The 16685-nt window shown below is 37.0% G+C and overlaps 2 protein-coding genes across 3 annotated transcripts; one reads left to right on the top strand and one right to left on the bottom strand.

The window, feature by feature from the left end:
* LOC100748531 (T-box protein 2-like) lies at positions 1–11288 on the top strand. Its single transcript, XM_003490749.3, has 5 exons — positions 1–728; positions 2367–2517; positions 7179–7488; positions 9582–9728; positions 9873–11288. The coding sequence occupies exons 1-5, from the start codon at positions 623–625 to the stop codon at positions 10407–10409; spliced, it is 1251 nt and encodes a 416-aa protein (XP_003490797.1). The 5' UTR covers positions 1–622; the 3' UTR covers positions 10410–11288.
* A 1085-nt stretch (positions 11289–12373) lies between these two features.
* Positions 12374–15442, bottom strand: LOC100748412 (phospholipase A1). 2 transcript variants are annotated; one of them, XM_024368671.2, is made up of 3 exons: positions 15018–15442; positions 13878–14477; positions 12374–13783 (listed from the first exon to the last, which is right to left on the bottom strand). In XM_024368671.2, the coding sequence occupies exons 1-3, from the start codon at positions 15331–15333 to the stop codon at positions 13653–13655; spliced, it is 1047 nt and encodes a 348-aa protein (XP_024224439.1). In that variant the 5' UTR covers positions 15334–15442; the 3' UTR covers positions 12374–13652. The 2 variants fall into 2 exon arrangements, with proteins under 2 accessions (XP_024224439.1, XP_003490796.1); XM_003490748.4 differs by having other exon boundaries at positions 12374–14477; positions 15018–15439.
* Between the last annotated feature and the right edge of the window lie 1243 nt (positions 15443–16685).

Here is a 16685-nt window from a genome sequence, read left to right as displayed (position 1 = left end):
AAATTATGAAATTTTATTGAATATGAAATTGATCATTTTGGCATCCGTATAACTTAATAGGTAAAAAAGGATCGGATCTACATTTTAAAAAGGACAATCTATTTCAAGTATAGTTCAATCAAACAGTGAAAAAGATTCATATGGAAACATCTACACGAGAGAAATTTTAATTTAAGTGAGTTTAGATACTTTTTCGTTTTATGGTTCTAAACCCTCACTTCGAAAATCAATTTTTGTACAATTCTTTATATTAAATCTCATTTTGTGTACGTTATATTTGACGTTCATTTCGATTCACTAATCTAACACACGATTGTATTGTGGTTGTATATGTATAGATATGTTTCGCAGCCAAGTTGTAGCCAAGTTGGAATTGCATCGACCAATGGGATCAGCGTGGGCGCGGCACTCTTGTGGTGGGAAAAGAGCACTGACCAATGGCAGAGGGAACCGTCGAATGCAGTGATGGATTGCTGCAACGGAGTCGTGTGCAATTCCGAAACGCATCTTCAGTCGTTGCTAAGCTTCAACGCGGAGGACTTGGCTCGAATAGATATTTGTACGAGTTGTTGTGTTTTGGTGACATCGTGCGGTTAAATGATATATTTTCATCGATCGAAAAATGAATTCGATGATAACTATGCCAATGGAATTGCAGCTACAACTGATACAACATCAACAGATGCTCTTCCGTCAACAGCAGCTAGCTCTTCGACGACATAGATCAGGTTAGCGAAAATATTTTTATTTTCATAATTTTACGTTGCGACAAATGCAGGTTGATATAGATATTTCTAACTGTATCAATTTTGCTTCGATATTAGAAATTTCGTATTAAAATTTGACATTTGATGTTGATCGAATCTTTATTATGTAGTAGTTATGTATGTACCTCTTTGAGAATGATTAAACTTTTATCACTGTACTTTTTAAGAATATAATCTTCAGTACCGTTTGATACTGCGAATTATAAAAAGAGTATCATCTCACAATCCTATTTGCATTGTAATGTTTGTATATCTTGTTTGATCTTTTTCTAACTTTTATGAGTTGTATGTAAAGCCAACAAATTCTGGTTGTCATTTTTGACCGATTATTTCTGATATTTTCGTTAATCATTCCCCGAAAAGTCTCTCCATTTATGTTATCGCCGAAATCTTATTTTAACGTCGATGTTGTAACCAGAGTAAATAAAAAAGATATTCATTCCACACATTAATGTCTGCGGACATTCTCACAACAATACTAACGATCAAAAACCAATTCCGACGTCAAAAGTAATCCTCACCGTAAATTCAAAAAATTCTTTCTCTTGCCCCCATCCAATCTCGAGACCGACCTCCTATGTCAATCTCTCCAATTCATCCAATTAAAGTCGCGCGGAATGCAGTCGCGAACCGCTTAAACATCTCGATCTCCATCGTTCACCTTCGTATATAATCGCGAATTCTTCAATTTCGTTGTTTCTCACGTGTCGAGAAACGGGGACGAATACCTTGTGTGAAGAGGGTGTGTATAATACGCATCAAGTTATCCGCGGAGGCGACAGATCCGCGGGAGTTCCTCTAGGGTCCAAGATGAAAGGCGCCGACTTTCGGTCGAGCGGACAATCGTTATCTGTGCTATACAACGGCTCGGTACCGATGTCCTCTCAGTAGGAAGAGAAAGAAGATGAGCCGATGCCCGCAATTATCCTGGCCGGGTCTAATGCCTCGACCGCAGAACCGCGAGACAAGTGCAGGGTGAATCGCTCATGCGGCCAGGCGACGACGCTTCTATAGATCCACTTGGAAAAGGTGTTCTTCCTGGCATTCGAGTTACCTCATCCGCGCAATTTCTTGTCCCTCTCTCGTTGGTCCAGTATCTAGGTGGAAAAGATTGCAAGGATAATGATTTTGTTGAACATTCTACTGTTTTCCTTTTTTTTTTGTTCCTTTCCGCCCCTTCTTTTTGCGTGAACGGTTCGTTTCGCGTTTTTTACTACGAAAATATCGTCCTTCTTTTTGGTCTGTCCGTAATGATATTGCTTTGGTTATTTGTTTTTTTTTGTCTCTTACGAGAGTCATGGTCCCGTAGATTCATGGGAATTCTGGTTGAGAAAGCCGACGAACCCTGAAGGACCCGATTCTTGCCGATTTACGGTAGAGGTAGTCTGAATTTGTTGTTAATTTTATTTTTGATCGACGATGTCTGAATTATGAAGATACTCATAGATATACGTTATGAAAAATGTACCAAAAGTTTAGTATAATTTATTTAAGAAACGAGGGTTGAGAAAATGGAAAGGGAAATCAAGATCTAATAAGATTGATAAATTCCGACTGAATTCAATAAATTAATAAAAGCTTTATGTGGATGTCTTTCAGAGGATATACCAAATCCAAACATGTGGACGTTGCCGTGTTTAGGTGGAGGACCTCCTCTACCTTCGGAAGTGAAGATTGAATTGCAAAATCGGCAATTGTGGCAGCAATTCCATGCCGAGACCACAGAGATGGTAATTACGAAGGGGGGCCGGTGAGTGTACAGACTATGATTTTCAATAATTATATGTTTAATAATTTAATATTAGCGTACCAAATATTCGTATAAATATGGTAAAAATTAATAATTATTCGAAAGTGGAAATGAGGATATAATAATATTTTTTTCTTTTCTTGACATATATTACTGAGACTTTTTACCTTGGATTCCATTGGGGTTGAAATGGCCCGTCAGGCGCCATGTGACCACACCCTCCGTCGCTGTCGAAACCTTTACCGTCTCCACCTGAAAAAATGTGACCTATCCTCCGATTGTTTCCATGGTCATCACAGTTTCCACTTACTAACAAACATTTTCTTGTTGGTTTTTATTTCCCTTTGTAAGCCGTATGCTGTTTAGGGATTTGAAAATGCTTTTATTTCAACTTTCCGTCTATGATTAACATTTGATTTTTCTTTTGTCTGCTTTGTCGAGAGATAAAAGGACTATCACGCACTAATAAAAAAACATTCAGTATTCTTATATAGATAAAAACTTGTCTGAAATTAAAAATCTAGACTTCTATACTTTGAGATTTTATCAGATTCAGTCTTGATAAGATCTCAGAGTTTTCACGATGAGTCAAATTGTTCGAATGCAATTTTCGTACTATACGCATAGTATCGGTTACAATAGGGAAGTGGACGCTTTTAAGGAGGAACGCTTCTAAGCGACGACAGGCCGATTAGTTTCACGGAAGGTAGTCAGGAAAGGTCGTAAAAGTAAGGTCGTGACGACGTGTCCATATTTATCAATGACACCGATCTCCAAATCGTTCTACGAAGGTAGATTTTGCGAGAAAAGTCGTATAAACCGGACGGATGTAGGACGAATCACACTTCCGGCCGTTCTATGGCGGAAATGATCGAGCTACCAGTCACTCCTTTTCAGATACTCTGGCGTATCTATGATAAGATTACTGGGAATATTGCGTTGTCTCTCGTGCTAGATATTTCGCTGATGTCAGCCAGATGGCTTCGTTTCGTGAACGCGGAAATGAAAGGGGAGGGAAACGCCAACGTGATGTGAATGCGACAAGATTCTTCAAATATTTCGTAACATCAGGTCATCTGGAATACCTATATGTTACGAAATGCAAATAAGCTTTTCTCGGCTTGTGTATGCGTACGAAATTCATTTTAAAGTTTTAGCGAATAACTTTGACGTCGAAGATTATTTGGAGAAATTTTTTTATTAAAATTCCGTAACCAATTTTTCCGTCTATCCTATTGCTATTTTGTATAGACCAACTATTAATCCTTTAAAAGTGTAATGGATTCAAATTTCCAATTTTGAAGCAACATTTATGAATATGAATTCTTATCCGAATTTTAATGTGAACTATTCGAGTTCTACAATAAGAAGAATTAGTGATATTTTATACATCAACTTTCGTTCCTTGACAGGCTTAAATAAATGAAGTTTTATTGTACATCCTTCGTGACGAATAAAAATAACTTGCCTTAATCGAAGCAGGGGTGTTGTTTAAAAATTCGTATCTTTGATTTTGTCTTCTATCGCAAAAAGCAGTACTCCATGGAGAAACATGATAAAAGAAATGACTGGTCACAAGACGATCCGTGGGCGGTCGGGATTCTACAATAGTTACAAAGGTGTTTGTCCGTCCTCATATCCGTGTCTTCCGGTCCGTAGCTACGATTCTTGTTTAGCGAGAACACCACGTGCCAACCACGTGTACTCCGTTACAGGCCTCATATGCACCAATCAGTATTCCGTGACACGATCGACTCGTTTGTTCTCTTCGTTCCTTCTAGCGGTCTTCGATTCGTTTTGTTCTCCACGATCGGTTATCCTCCTCTTCTTCTGACTACCACCTTGGCCTCTTGTTGTTAGCGTCCTTGCGTCAAAACCGATGAATAGGTTCACGGAGAAAACGTGCGTTCCAGAAGCAATCCCGAGGTTCGGCTCGTTTTCTCTACTTCTTCCTATCCTTCTCTTTTTCCCTTGCAACAAGAGTCTGCTCTTCTAAAGCGGAGATAATTAATTTCACGTTTTGCTGTGATTCGCCTGTTACTGATCCGCTACGAGCATCTTTATGGGCTTACGAGTTTATGGTAGTCGCCGGGGCTAAAAGAAAAGCTGACCGAAATTAATGCTAAAGAAACGTCTTATGTATGATATTGAGGAAAAGTATATTAGATTTTTTAGAAAATTCGTGCCAATTTCTAAGTAGGACATCGCGAATGTTTACATTTTTGTGAATTAAAGAATAGGAGTTCAGTAGAGATTTGTTTGTCCCACTGAACGTTGTAGCCAATATTCTTTGAGTATTTTATGTATTTAAATCTATGAAATTTAAAAATGTATATAAAATAACCAAAGCATGCTTATAATACAATATTAAGTGAACGAAAGAAATCTCTGCTAATATTTTTTAAAGCTCTTCTCATATTTTTATCAAAGTTATACGATTTAAAGAAACTGAATCGATAACGTAGGTGAAGGTATATTTATAATTCGAGCTGCCGTTCGGCTATAAAGTCTAACGAAGTTCAAATTGTACCACGTGACTTTTGATTCATCTAATCTACGAGATGAAAGAAAAGCGGGGCGCGTGCTACCGTTCTGCATTCGTTGTTGTATCGCGCTATTAACAGCATTATCTGGTTGTTCGATAATGTCGAGAGGCTTTTTAAAAGGACCAGACGTTCGAATCATTGGCGCACGGGTCTTCCAGCAGACGTCGCGACGGTGTAATCCTCCACTTATAAGGGCGCCACTTTTAGTGGATTCAACGACACTGAGCATGGCGTCGATCTTGAGAATATATTATTTCAACTTGAAATCAATCGATGAATAATTGTTTAATAATAATAAATTTAGTGATAGAAAATTGGAAATACCAATGAGATGATTCATTGGGATTCTCTTATTATAATTATGCATTGTCTTTATAGTTTTGTATTGCTCGCTATCTTTGTTCTCTGACTCATAAGGAGGATACGTTTTTATACGATCTTTCTTTTAAGTCTTCAAATATGTCACAAATGTAAAGGATCAAGTAGTAATTTCGAAAATGGGTACAAGTTGAATTTTCCACTGCTAATTGTGTCCATTAGTTCAGATACGTATTTCCCGTAGCTTTAACTTTGAAGTACTAAACAGTGAAGTACCATTGTAATCGAAGGTTAAAATAAACCTTTCACAACATACTTTTGCCTTAACATATTTTTGTTTACCTGCGCAATATTGACTGTTAAAGGTAGTTAAAAAATTGTTAAATTTCTTTGATAATTTTGTAAAGAAAATGGAAGAGAAATAATAAAATCGTATTCAACATAAAATCATACAATCATAAACTTCGGTAGAAGTGAATAAAAGAAATGTGCGAACAAAGGAACGACTCAAAAACTGCAATTAGGTATGCAAACGGCCCGAATCACCGCAGATTTAGTTTCGGTGGTTTACTCACGGGATTATCCGCTAGTTTGAAATGTTTACACGAGGGAGAAAACTTGCAGTTGGGATCGAAAGATAGTGGTAGTGATGTTTTAAAAAGTCGCAGGAAGTAAGAGCAGCTCGGTAGTTGGTTCGGCGACGCCCACTCGTCGTCGGCACGTTAATGACCGAAAATATTCTGTCCCTTCGTTCTCCTGTGGTTTACTTATGTTACCTGCGTGCAAAAAGCTTACTTGACTTATCGTGAACAACGTTGAAAAGTTAAACTCCATGCCGCCCAAAGCACTTATGGTGCCGATGAAACAACTTTACGGCTACTATTTAGTTCGAAGTCCCGGTTTTTTATTTGGAGTTCATTAGGGGATGTCCGAAATGTGAGTGAATCTTAATGTGCTTTTTGAATGATAATGTCACGACGTGGGTTATTTAGGTTGATAATAAGTTGGATTTATACGCCTATTTACATTTAATTAATAATCCTTCGTCATTCTAATTCTTAACCCTTTGTACTCGAGAGGCAACTTTCAGTCACCACGGCATTCCGTGCTGTAACTCCAGTGGCGAGCGAGAGGCGATAGTCCCTGTTTGTGCTAGATTTCGACATCCCCAATTGATGAGAGTGCAATATTGGTTCGTAAATTGGTTCTTTAGCTCTTTGTGTTCTTTGTTAGGAAGTGTAAAGTATTAAATTTTAAAATGGAAATAAAATATTTAATCCCATATCCCTCCGAAACTATGGTTCAACTATGGTATTGAAACAACGTCTCCAACGTTAGTTCGGATTCGACGATCATGGCAAAAGTATTATAGTTTAGAAACCTTAAAAAAGTGGTTTTCGGAAGTGAAATTGGCTCAAATGAAGATGAACTTGATTTTGAACTGTTGAAAAATGAGATTAATTATATCAAGAATGCATCTTGGTGAATGATTTATAAGTTATCATACAAAAAAATACTGAAATTAATATTACAAAATCATATTTTCAAAGATTTAATATAGATAAATTATTAGAATATAATGTTTTTGTAAGTTAATTTGTATATGAAATCATTTTACACTAGCTGTAAGACACGCGTTACGTATACGCTAAATCATCCGGAATAGCTGCTACGCCCGGCCGAAAAATTCCTCGAGTGCAAAGGGTTAATAGTTTTTTTAATGAACGATAATTTTTTGAGAAATTCAAATTCGTTAGACAAAATTATTAAAGCGAATCCTTTGTGGTTTCGTTACAGGCGAATGTTCCCGTCGATTCAGCTGGCAATTACGGGATTAGAGCCTCGTGCTCGTTATTGCGTTCTTCTCGAAGTGGAGCCGGCGTCCGATCGTCGGCACAAGTACGTCGGCAGCGGTGGCGGATTGGAGAAAACTTGTGGGAATGCAAGAGGATGGACGTCGGCTGGTCCAGCCGAACCTCAACCACGAATCGATCGAAGAATTTACTTGCATCCGGATAGTCCGGCAACCGGTACGCACTGGATGCAGCATTCGCTTAAATTCGACAAACTAAAGCTGACTAACAACGCTGTTGATCCCAGGAATAATGTGAGTACCATTTTTATCTATTAATTATAACGATTTATTATAATTAAACGAAACTTTAAATAGTATCTAAATATTTGTGAGAAATGAATACGAATTCTTTCATTATGTAATTGATTTCAAAAATATTTGTTGACTAGAAGTCAGAGAAATTAATTATTAGATGTGTTAATATATTCTCCGACTTTTTGCTTTTTGATTAAAAAGAATGTCTTTTAAGAAAAGGCTTGACGGAAGTCCGGGAAAGGAAACCGAATGGTAGCGGCATTCCATTTATCTAGATGTCCCGTGTTTAGACAGGCCAGCGTGTCCTTAAATATTTCTTCTTTTTCTTTCTTTCCGTGTCTCTGGTTTCGACTTTTGCCTACGGCTTGCCTCGTTGCTCGAACCGCATGCGGGAGGTCGCCACACACGGATCCACCCTCTTAGCTACTCGTTTCACTTCCGATTAGGGCCCACTGGAAAAAAAGGCAACCTCCAGTTAAAGAATTCCAAACGATACTTCGTTTACCGTCAATTAGCTCCTAACTTTTTCTCCACGGATCGTTCTTTCGATATTTATTTCTCTTTAACAACACGCGACAATATTTCTGCTATTCTTTATATGTATTTATAAAGAACAAAAGAAGAAATATATTAATATTATTCTATCATGTATCTTTCTTCAGTTATCTTTTTCGTTGCGATATTTTGTTGCTAATACTTGCACTTCAAATATTTCAAATTTCTCTTTTTATTCTCACTTCGTTTACTCTGTCAAATCTTTCTATCGATACAAAATATTAACATCCCACAGACCTACCAGGCAAATGTACATCGTCCACCTTTTTCTTCTTCGACCTGAGTCAAATCATATCCCTTTCCTAATGCATTAGATCAGCTAAATAACAGGGGTCTCTGTTAACCAGGTAAGGTGATCAAACTAGGTTCCTGACTAGGTTCCGCACGGAAGCCAGGATTGGGATTAGAATCTCAAAGGGAAAAAGAAAGACGCTGCGTGCACCTACTTTCTAGAGATTTAAGCTACTCAAAATGGTGCTGGGTACGTTGGTTTCGGTCGTTGTCCGTGAAGAACAAAGATTAACACGCTCCACGACACCCTGTAATCGATATACCTCCCTTTCTCCCGACGAGTGGGTTTGTTTATGCCTCAACAGAACGAATCTTAGCAGCTGGCATATCCATGGCGCCCCTTGTCATTTCTTTAAATTTTTCACCAATATCCCGGAAATTATTTCTGCAGATCTGCGTCGCTTTCAGTACCTGAGGAGCGATTATTAAAACGAAGAGGTTTCTCTTGCACGCGGACTTTCTTTAACGAACGGCCAGTTTTTCAAGATTCCGTCATGAATTCATTAACATTTTTCTGTCATTTCGCTTTTCGCATTTGATACTCTGATTGTATGCAGCATGGAGGTTTTTTTTTGTAAAAATTTAAAAAATATGTGTTACATTATTTAATGTTATAATGTTAACAGATGGAGATATTTTATTTTGTTAAAATTATTTTAAACTTTACTTCATTCCAAAGAATTTTGTATTGGAAGAAGGTGAATAGGTTAAATCCAGTGATCGGTGTAGCTTGGAAATTAAGAAACGAAGGAGCTATGATAATAGAATTAGGGAGATACAATGAAGTAACGCTAGAGTAATCGAAGTGCTATTATGCAGCTTTGTGGTTCATGGATAGGTCGAGTGCGTGTGATTCCGAGAAGGTTGAAGGGCCAGTCTGGTTTTCAAGAATCGCGTCTGTCCCCACCGTCGTCGGCATCCTTAGCAAGGCGCCAACTTATCTCGACAAAGCGGCGCCCTTTTAGCCGATTCTTCAAACTAATTACGAATTTAATAAAATTCTCTCCGCTGTAAACTGGTCGAATGAAGGGAATCCCTTCTTCTTTACGACAAAAAAAAGCGGGAATCTCCACTAGCGTTTGCGTTGTTCTTGCTATACAATAATCGCAGAATGTATCGAGTGTATCGAATAAACGATGTGTCATTTATTTTGAATTAATAAACAATACAATATCATTTCTATGTTGCTAGATTTTTAAACAATTGAAACACAATTTGTTGAGTAAGTATATTCTTGTTTTCAGGTTGTTCTGACATCCATGCACAAGTATATTCCGCGGATATGGATAATTCGTTCCGATGACGCAACTAGATTGAGCGATCTGTACTCTCATCCTGCATCAGCGTTCAAGTTCAATGAAACACAGTTCATCGCTGTAACCGCCTATCAAGTAAAATATTCATATAAACTTATTTATAATTCCAATGCACAGTAATTTCAATAATTTTATATAAAATCGTATGTATATACATACCTGCGTATATCGATCTCATGTAATTTTTCTAGAAACCTTTTTGTAACTTTCTGTTTTTAGAACGAAAACATCACAAAATTAAAGATCAACAACAATCCCTTCGCGAAGGGATTTCGAGACTGTGGTCAATCACGTTGCAAGAGGAAATTCCAGTCGGAGGCAGAAAGATTGAATCGCCTGGATGACGACGATGAGAATATGTCTTTAGAATCAGAGTCAAATAAACCATTGAATCATCCGGATATCGCCAATCAGAGACCAAAAACAGCCTCCAGTGAGACAGGAAGTTTAGATGACAGCGGTGCTAGTAGCTGCGGAGGAATAAGTCCACCTCTTCCCCCAACTATTCATCAAAATTCACCACTTAGAAATGTCGATCGCGATACACAGCCAAGACTGCACAGACCATGGGTCGATTCTTCCCCGCAATACTCGTCTTCTATGGTGACCACGTCGTCCTCATGTTCGTCGCCTAAACTCAACGGTTTAAATTTTCCCGCGTATTATCTTCAACTGTTTTACCCATCTTTGGCGGTGCATTCAGATTTTGCGAAATTGCCCTATCAATCGATGGAGCAATTTTCGAAATATCATTAGGAATGAAATTACTGATTTGTTCGGTGCGTACAATAATTTTTCGGTTGTGTGAAACAAGATGATAGAGGATTATCCATTCGAAACATGGACGATGAACCAAAGATTTTGTTAAATGTAGAAAGAAAACTCCAATATGGAGAGGAAAATTCCAAGTTGTGTAATTTCATTAGGTATAATATCGGATCCGAATTTGGAATTCCATGAAGATATAGAAAAGATCTACGTTTCTGATAGATATATAGATTGCTAAAAAAATTATAATGTCTTTCTGAGATGTAAATAGTAAGGTATACTTAAATTTCCATTTATTTGTATATTCTCGTTAAATTGTTGATAAAGGACCAAAGATATTTTAAATAAATTTTTGACGCTAAAGATTGCCTTGTGCTTGTGATACATCGATTAAATGAATTTTTTTTTATAAAGAATAAACAAACAAGGAAGTCTTTACGATACAAAATTAGATGAATTTTTTCGAACATCAGTATAATTCAAGATCTACGCTCTTCGAATAAGGTTAAGTGTTAGAAGTAGGTGCCTAACATCGTGAACATCACGCTATTGTAAATAAGTACAATCTAGTGCCTTATAAAATACAATTACTATAAGATATAAAAGATATACATGGTTCCTTTAATATGCTTCAAATGCGAGGAGCAAATGAAGTTCGCTAGAATTACAAATGCTATATTTATATATGTAATTAAATCCGTGTATATTATGTAATTTTATCTATAAATTTTGTACACTGCGAGCGTTGAAATACCAATATATTTTTGTCAATAATGTCGTTACTTAAGATACGTAGTTTAAGGTTGATCAATGATCTTTTTTACTGTGCATTCAACTTATAGTTGTAATAAATTGCCATTTACACAAGACATTCACATTTTGTTATTATTCATTCTTTATCCTACTTTTATTTTCCTAACTTTTAAAAAATATTACGATCTCAAACAGAATACTTTGACCAACAATAATATAATAATCAACTACGGCCAACTATTTTGTAAGTGAAAATCACATTAGTAAATATTCTATCGTATTTTATTAAATTTCTATTTCAAATATATTATAGCTCTTTCGTGCATTTCCGCAGAAGAAAAGAAGAATACACTTATTTACAATTCATAGAATTAAATTGAACATTTCGTGTAAAACAAGATGACCTTGTAAAAGACAATATTCTTTGATGTGACCAGACGCGGAAGTTTCTGGATAGAAAGACATCTTGATAGCCGATTAGGCAAATCTCGGGGAAACCGCTATTCTCAAGAGGAAGTATCTGTAGAGACACGAGTTCTTATTGTCGAGAATCGTGTCGCGCCTATATGTCGCCTTTCCAAGGATCCCTGCATCTTCTGGTATCGATGTCTCCCGAAACACTTTTGTACCAGCAAGTCGCCGGTTCGTCGGCTACTCGACGATGTCTGGATTTGTCAAGCTTCCGTACCACGATACATCTCTCCCATGCGCCCTTTTTTTTCTTTCTTTCGAGTTTCCCAGCGAAATTGCTTGTGCATTGTATAAAGACTTCAACAGGCTCTTGTGCATTGGTCGAATCGTGAGAATGTCGAGCATTTAGCCATTGCGATGACGGAATGAAGACCAAAAATCAGAGTTTAGAAGTACAAAAACAGCAGATTTCTTAAATTTTCTAGCGATATAGTATGTCACATAGTTTCAAGTAGGTATGTTTTCTTATGGCAACTGATTTGTGGAAGAATAGGGAAATGTTTGATCCTGTTTTTTTATTTACTTCTTATATACGTATGTTATATTACATATTATACAATATCGTTCAGTGTAAATTATTCTAACATTGAATTCCTATGAAAAAACATTATATACGTGTGCTGATTTAGTTGTACTTTGTTATAATATCGCTATATTATTGCTTTTCTTATATTATATCCATTTGATTTAAACATCATACTTTTTCTCTTCTTCCATTTGATCTGATCAATGAAATCTTCAATTTCACACTTCAGTTTCTTAATTGAAGATTTCAGGCGAAATATGTAAATGACAAAATCTTGAATAAATATTCTTTCCAACTGACCCCTTAGTTTAACTAAATCTATATTCGAAATTCCAATACAAATATCCGAATTTTTAAAATAATGATTTAAAGCCAAGTAGTAAGAAAATGAAGATATCTTAATCTTCGAATAACGAAATATTTATTTTCTAATTAGATTTACAAATATCTTTAAGAAACTACCATATCTCTTCCACTATTGTACTTAAAGTATTAAGTAAAGTGGAACGTAACTTTTCGCTGTGAAACGACTGATCGTTGCTCGAACGTGCAAATCATCGGAACAGGCGATTGCACACCGGCGCTCCGCGAGGACAGATCGAAAAAAAGACGGTTGTCCGTTCGCTGGACATTGTCATGAATACATTTATAGAGGTTCAGTGGAGCGGTTAACGGGATTGATAGGTCGGTAGATCACGGACGCAAGATTTTTCCGGACGGTACGTACTGCGTTTGAATACGCAATCACATTCCGGAATCAGACTACACGCGTCGCGATACCGTACGAAGAGCTACTTGTCCTCAAACACCTGTATGCTTCATCGATTAAATAACGTGGTATCTGTACGATTTAGACACCATTTACACTTGTCCTGTGATATGAATTAATTTAAGGCAATCGACATGTTTTTACACCATATACTTGTATATGTGGTTCAACCACTTTCCATTTCTTTAAAAATACTACATACAAGGTTTGCCGTGTGGAATGTTGTTTCCTGTAAGCGAACTCGATGTTTATAATGCAATTCCTTATCTTTTCGTTTAGTTTGTTGAATAAAAACAGATTAAAAAATTTTATGCGAAGCTTTTTTTTAACCTACTCGGATTATTTCTTAATCTGAATTTTCTATGATCATGGAATTCAAAGTTAATAAAGACGGATCAATCCTAAGTAGATCGGTTCTAGTTTTTGCAATGTAATAATTAGTTTTGATATAATCTATTTTTAAGGGAGGTAAAATGACATGTAAAAAGATAATAGATTTCTAAGTAAAGAAATTACTTTGTCTACGAGATTGAGGATTCGAGTGAATTGTATCGTCTAACAGGTTAACAGCTTCGTACTATCTAAAAAATACTGGTATGCTTATCAACTTCTGTACAAATAAGAAAATATTAGACAATAACTCTACTTCTTTAACGATCATCAATACTACCATTAATTCTTTGCTTAATATAAAATTCCGTTTCATTTTACGTTACTTATTTCGCGTTTTACGTACAGTCTTGTATGTTCTATCCTTCCTATGTGTTCCAACGATTTTCTTGTCACTAAAACGTGACTGGTTTGTCCTCGGGTATGCAGCATCTCTCGTCGCCACGTCCGTTACTATATTTAGGACAATAGGGTGGATATTTGTTGGTGAAGCAAAAAGAGCCCCTAGTGCCGACCGGTGTATGCTGGCCCATGGCCACATATTCACCGGCTCTGAGAGCGATTCTTGGTCCGGAAGGGCATCGTCTTGAGCATGGCTCAGCCATCGACTCCTGGCCGACGTTGTCGATACTCTGCGCCATGTAACAGACGACCCAGACATGGCTGCATAGTTGATAATTCGGCTTGTTCTCACAGTACGGCTGCACTTTGCCACCGTTTACGCAGAAATCCACGTGTCCCATGCGACCACCCTCTCCATAATATCCCGCATTTGTGTGAATCACTTGGACAAAATCTGCGTCCCCACTATCCAGACGATTTACATATCCGGGACGCAGAAGAGGTCTCGCTGGGTCTAGACCGATTATTCGGTGCATTCTGAACAACAGAAAATTCGCCATGATCCCACAGATGTGCGCGCCCAACGAGTGCCCCACGCAGGTTGTTCTCGAAATAGGTAAACCTAGGTTCCGTAAAGTGGTTAAAGTGCCGGCGAGGCAACGTGCTACTGGACGAAGGTTCGCTACAGCCGCTGGGTAACAGGGTGGCGCACACAAAGCACCCCAGTCAACCAGGAACACGTTGTAGCTTCCGTTTCGAAGGTAGGCGTCGCGAAGAACGGATATGGGAAGGGTGTCGTCACCGCCTGAAAAGATAAACAAGGAATTTAAAAAATTTTATTTTTTCTTATAGGTTTTGAATGGTTTTTCTAAATAACCGATATCAGGTTATAGATAAGATAAAGAGTAGAATTTAATTAAGATATTTTTCTATTGTAGGAGTTAAGAGACGATTTCAGTAGCACCGATGTATTACTTTATTCTTGTATCAAATTATAATAAGAAGCAAATTTTAATCAGGACAAGAAAATATTCTTCTATGTAAAATTTAAGAAAAGCTATCAAATACGTCCATGATAACTTTAGTCTAATAGCAAAATACATGAAGCGATCCAATCAGAAATATTCTTTTATCCTTTTCAAGCTGTAAAAGAAGCTTCTTCGAGTTCCCATGATAAACTCATTTTGATATCTAATTACTAATATTTAGATACATGTAAAGTTGCACCAAACAACAGATAGATTCCAATTCAGTCACTCCAACGAATGTCACTACAACTTTTCTCGTTCCATAGTTTAACAATTCAAATGAAATGAATTTGAGCAAACATAAAATATTCATGCACCTGCGTATCCGTGTATCAAAAGAACGTTCTCTTTGGTCGGATCATAATCCTGTCGCAGCCAGTCGGATTCTCTAGAGTCGAGTTCTCGTCTTGGTTGATGGAACGTATAAAGGAAAACACGAACATCAGGGTCGGGACAAGAATCTCTATCGTTTCCCCGTCTCCAGACGCAATTTTCTCGATTGTACTGTGCCGCGAGACCATTTTGCAGCGCTTCTTGGATGGGACCGCGTGGTTCTTTCTTCTTAATTGAAAGAGCTTCGACCGAGAGCACGGCGAATAGGATGAACGATGATTTTAACGTTAGCACGAGCATCTCGCGATAGTACTGTTTGTCGTGACCGCGGCGATAGGAGAACTGATCGTATGTACGGTAATTCTTCGAGTGCCGCCTTGTCCTTCGTCGAACTCCCACCTTTTTCACCTATCGATCCTCGTTAGACAATTAGGGGACTCAAGAATAGATGGGAGGGGAGGACGAGTGAGTTTCACGTCTACGTCATCGATTTTGTAATCGATGATACCTGTAGTATGAGAAACGATAAATAGTTAACGATGTCGCTGTTTCTTATGTGTTTTGGTAGCATCACTTTCGATACAAAGCTATGTCGTAAAGTTGTGACGAGTATGATAATTTTTGGTGAACCGGATAGAAATTGAATGGCAAACACGAAACGATAAACGAATAAAGGAACCTGTTTTTTGCGCGTGGCTTACAAGGAAACAGAGATTATGGAGATGTGTGGAGATTATTATGATCAGGATCTTAGCTAAACGAATTGAAGCTATTTATGATCTTTGAATTCCCTTTCATTTGTCTCCATTTTCATTTTTCGAATAATGGACTACTTTTAAATTATTTAAATATTACTTAAATAGGGATGATCATATTTTTTTTGCAATTCGATTTTTTAGAAATTTTATAATAACAAAAAATGGCGAAACTTAAATATCGTAGGAGATTAAGAAACAGTGTGATTCAATTTGGATCGAGCGTACGTTTCATCTTTCGTTCTTTGAAATAGTAAAGTTATCGAAAATCAGGGAAGATGCTTACGTATGTATCTATTTCATGGAAAGTTACGAAGTTCACTAGGATGCCTTTAGAAACGTTATACTGTTATATTGTATTAGGTTATATTATATTACATTATATGAAATGTTGAGATCGACTGATAGAGGAACGAGTGGATGAATTTGTAATAGAAACATATATTGAAATAAGTATAGGTATAAGTACAGATATAGCATATGCTGATTCATATCCTCACTCTTTCACTGTTACAATACAATAGAATATAATAGCGAGCACGTTCATAGATTTACAGCAAAGGCATTACCAAAAAAGTTAACCTTAGTTAACTCTAGCTGAAGGCTATAAGAAACAGCAATAACAATCTACTTGTAGCCTTTTTGTTCATAGACATTGCAATCCAAAATAACATTGATATTCAAAGGCACAGAAGTCGAAAATATAGAATAAAAATTTTTCGTTTGAGGCTTTGTTTTCGAGAAAATCGACTTTGAATTTTCGCTCGGTACGCGTGCACTTTATCACGTCTCGTTATAACGGATCTCACTGTAGATCGTTGTCTCGATGGAAAAATTAAAAAATAAAATTGAAAAAAAAATTAAAAAAAAATTTTTATTCTATATTTTCGACTTCTT

Source organism: Bombus impatiens, unplaced genomic scaffold, assembly GCF_000188095.3.
Source record: "Bombus impatiens unplaced genomic scaffold, BIMP_2.2 scf_0474, whole genome shotgun sequence".
NCBI lineage: Eukaryota > Metazoa > Arthropoda > Insecta > Hymenoptera > Apidae > Bombus > Bombus impatiens.
The sequence above is the reverse complement of the archived record's forward strand: the minus strand, read 5'-3'. Positions and strand labels throughout refer to the sequence as shown.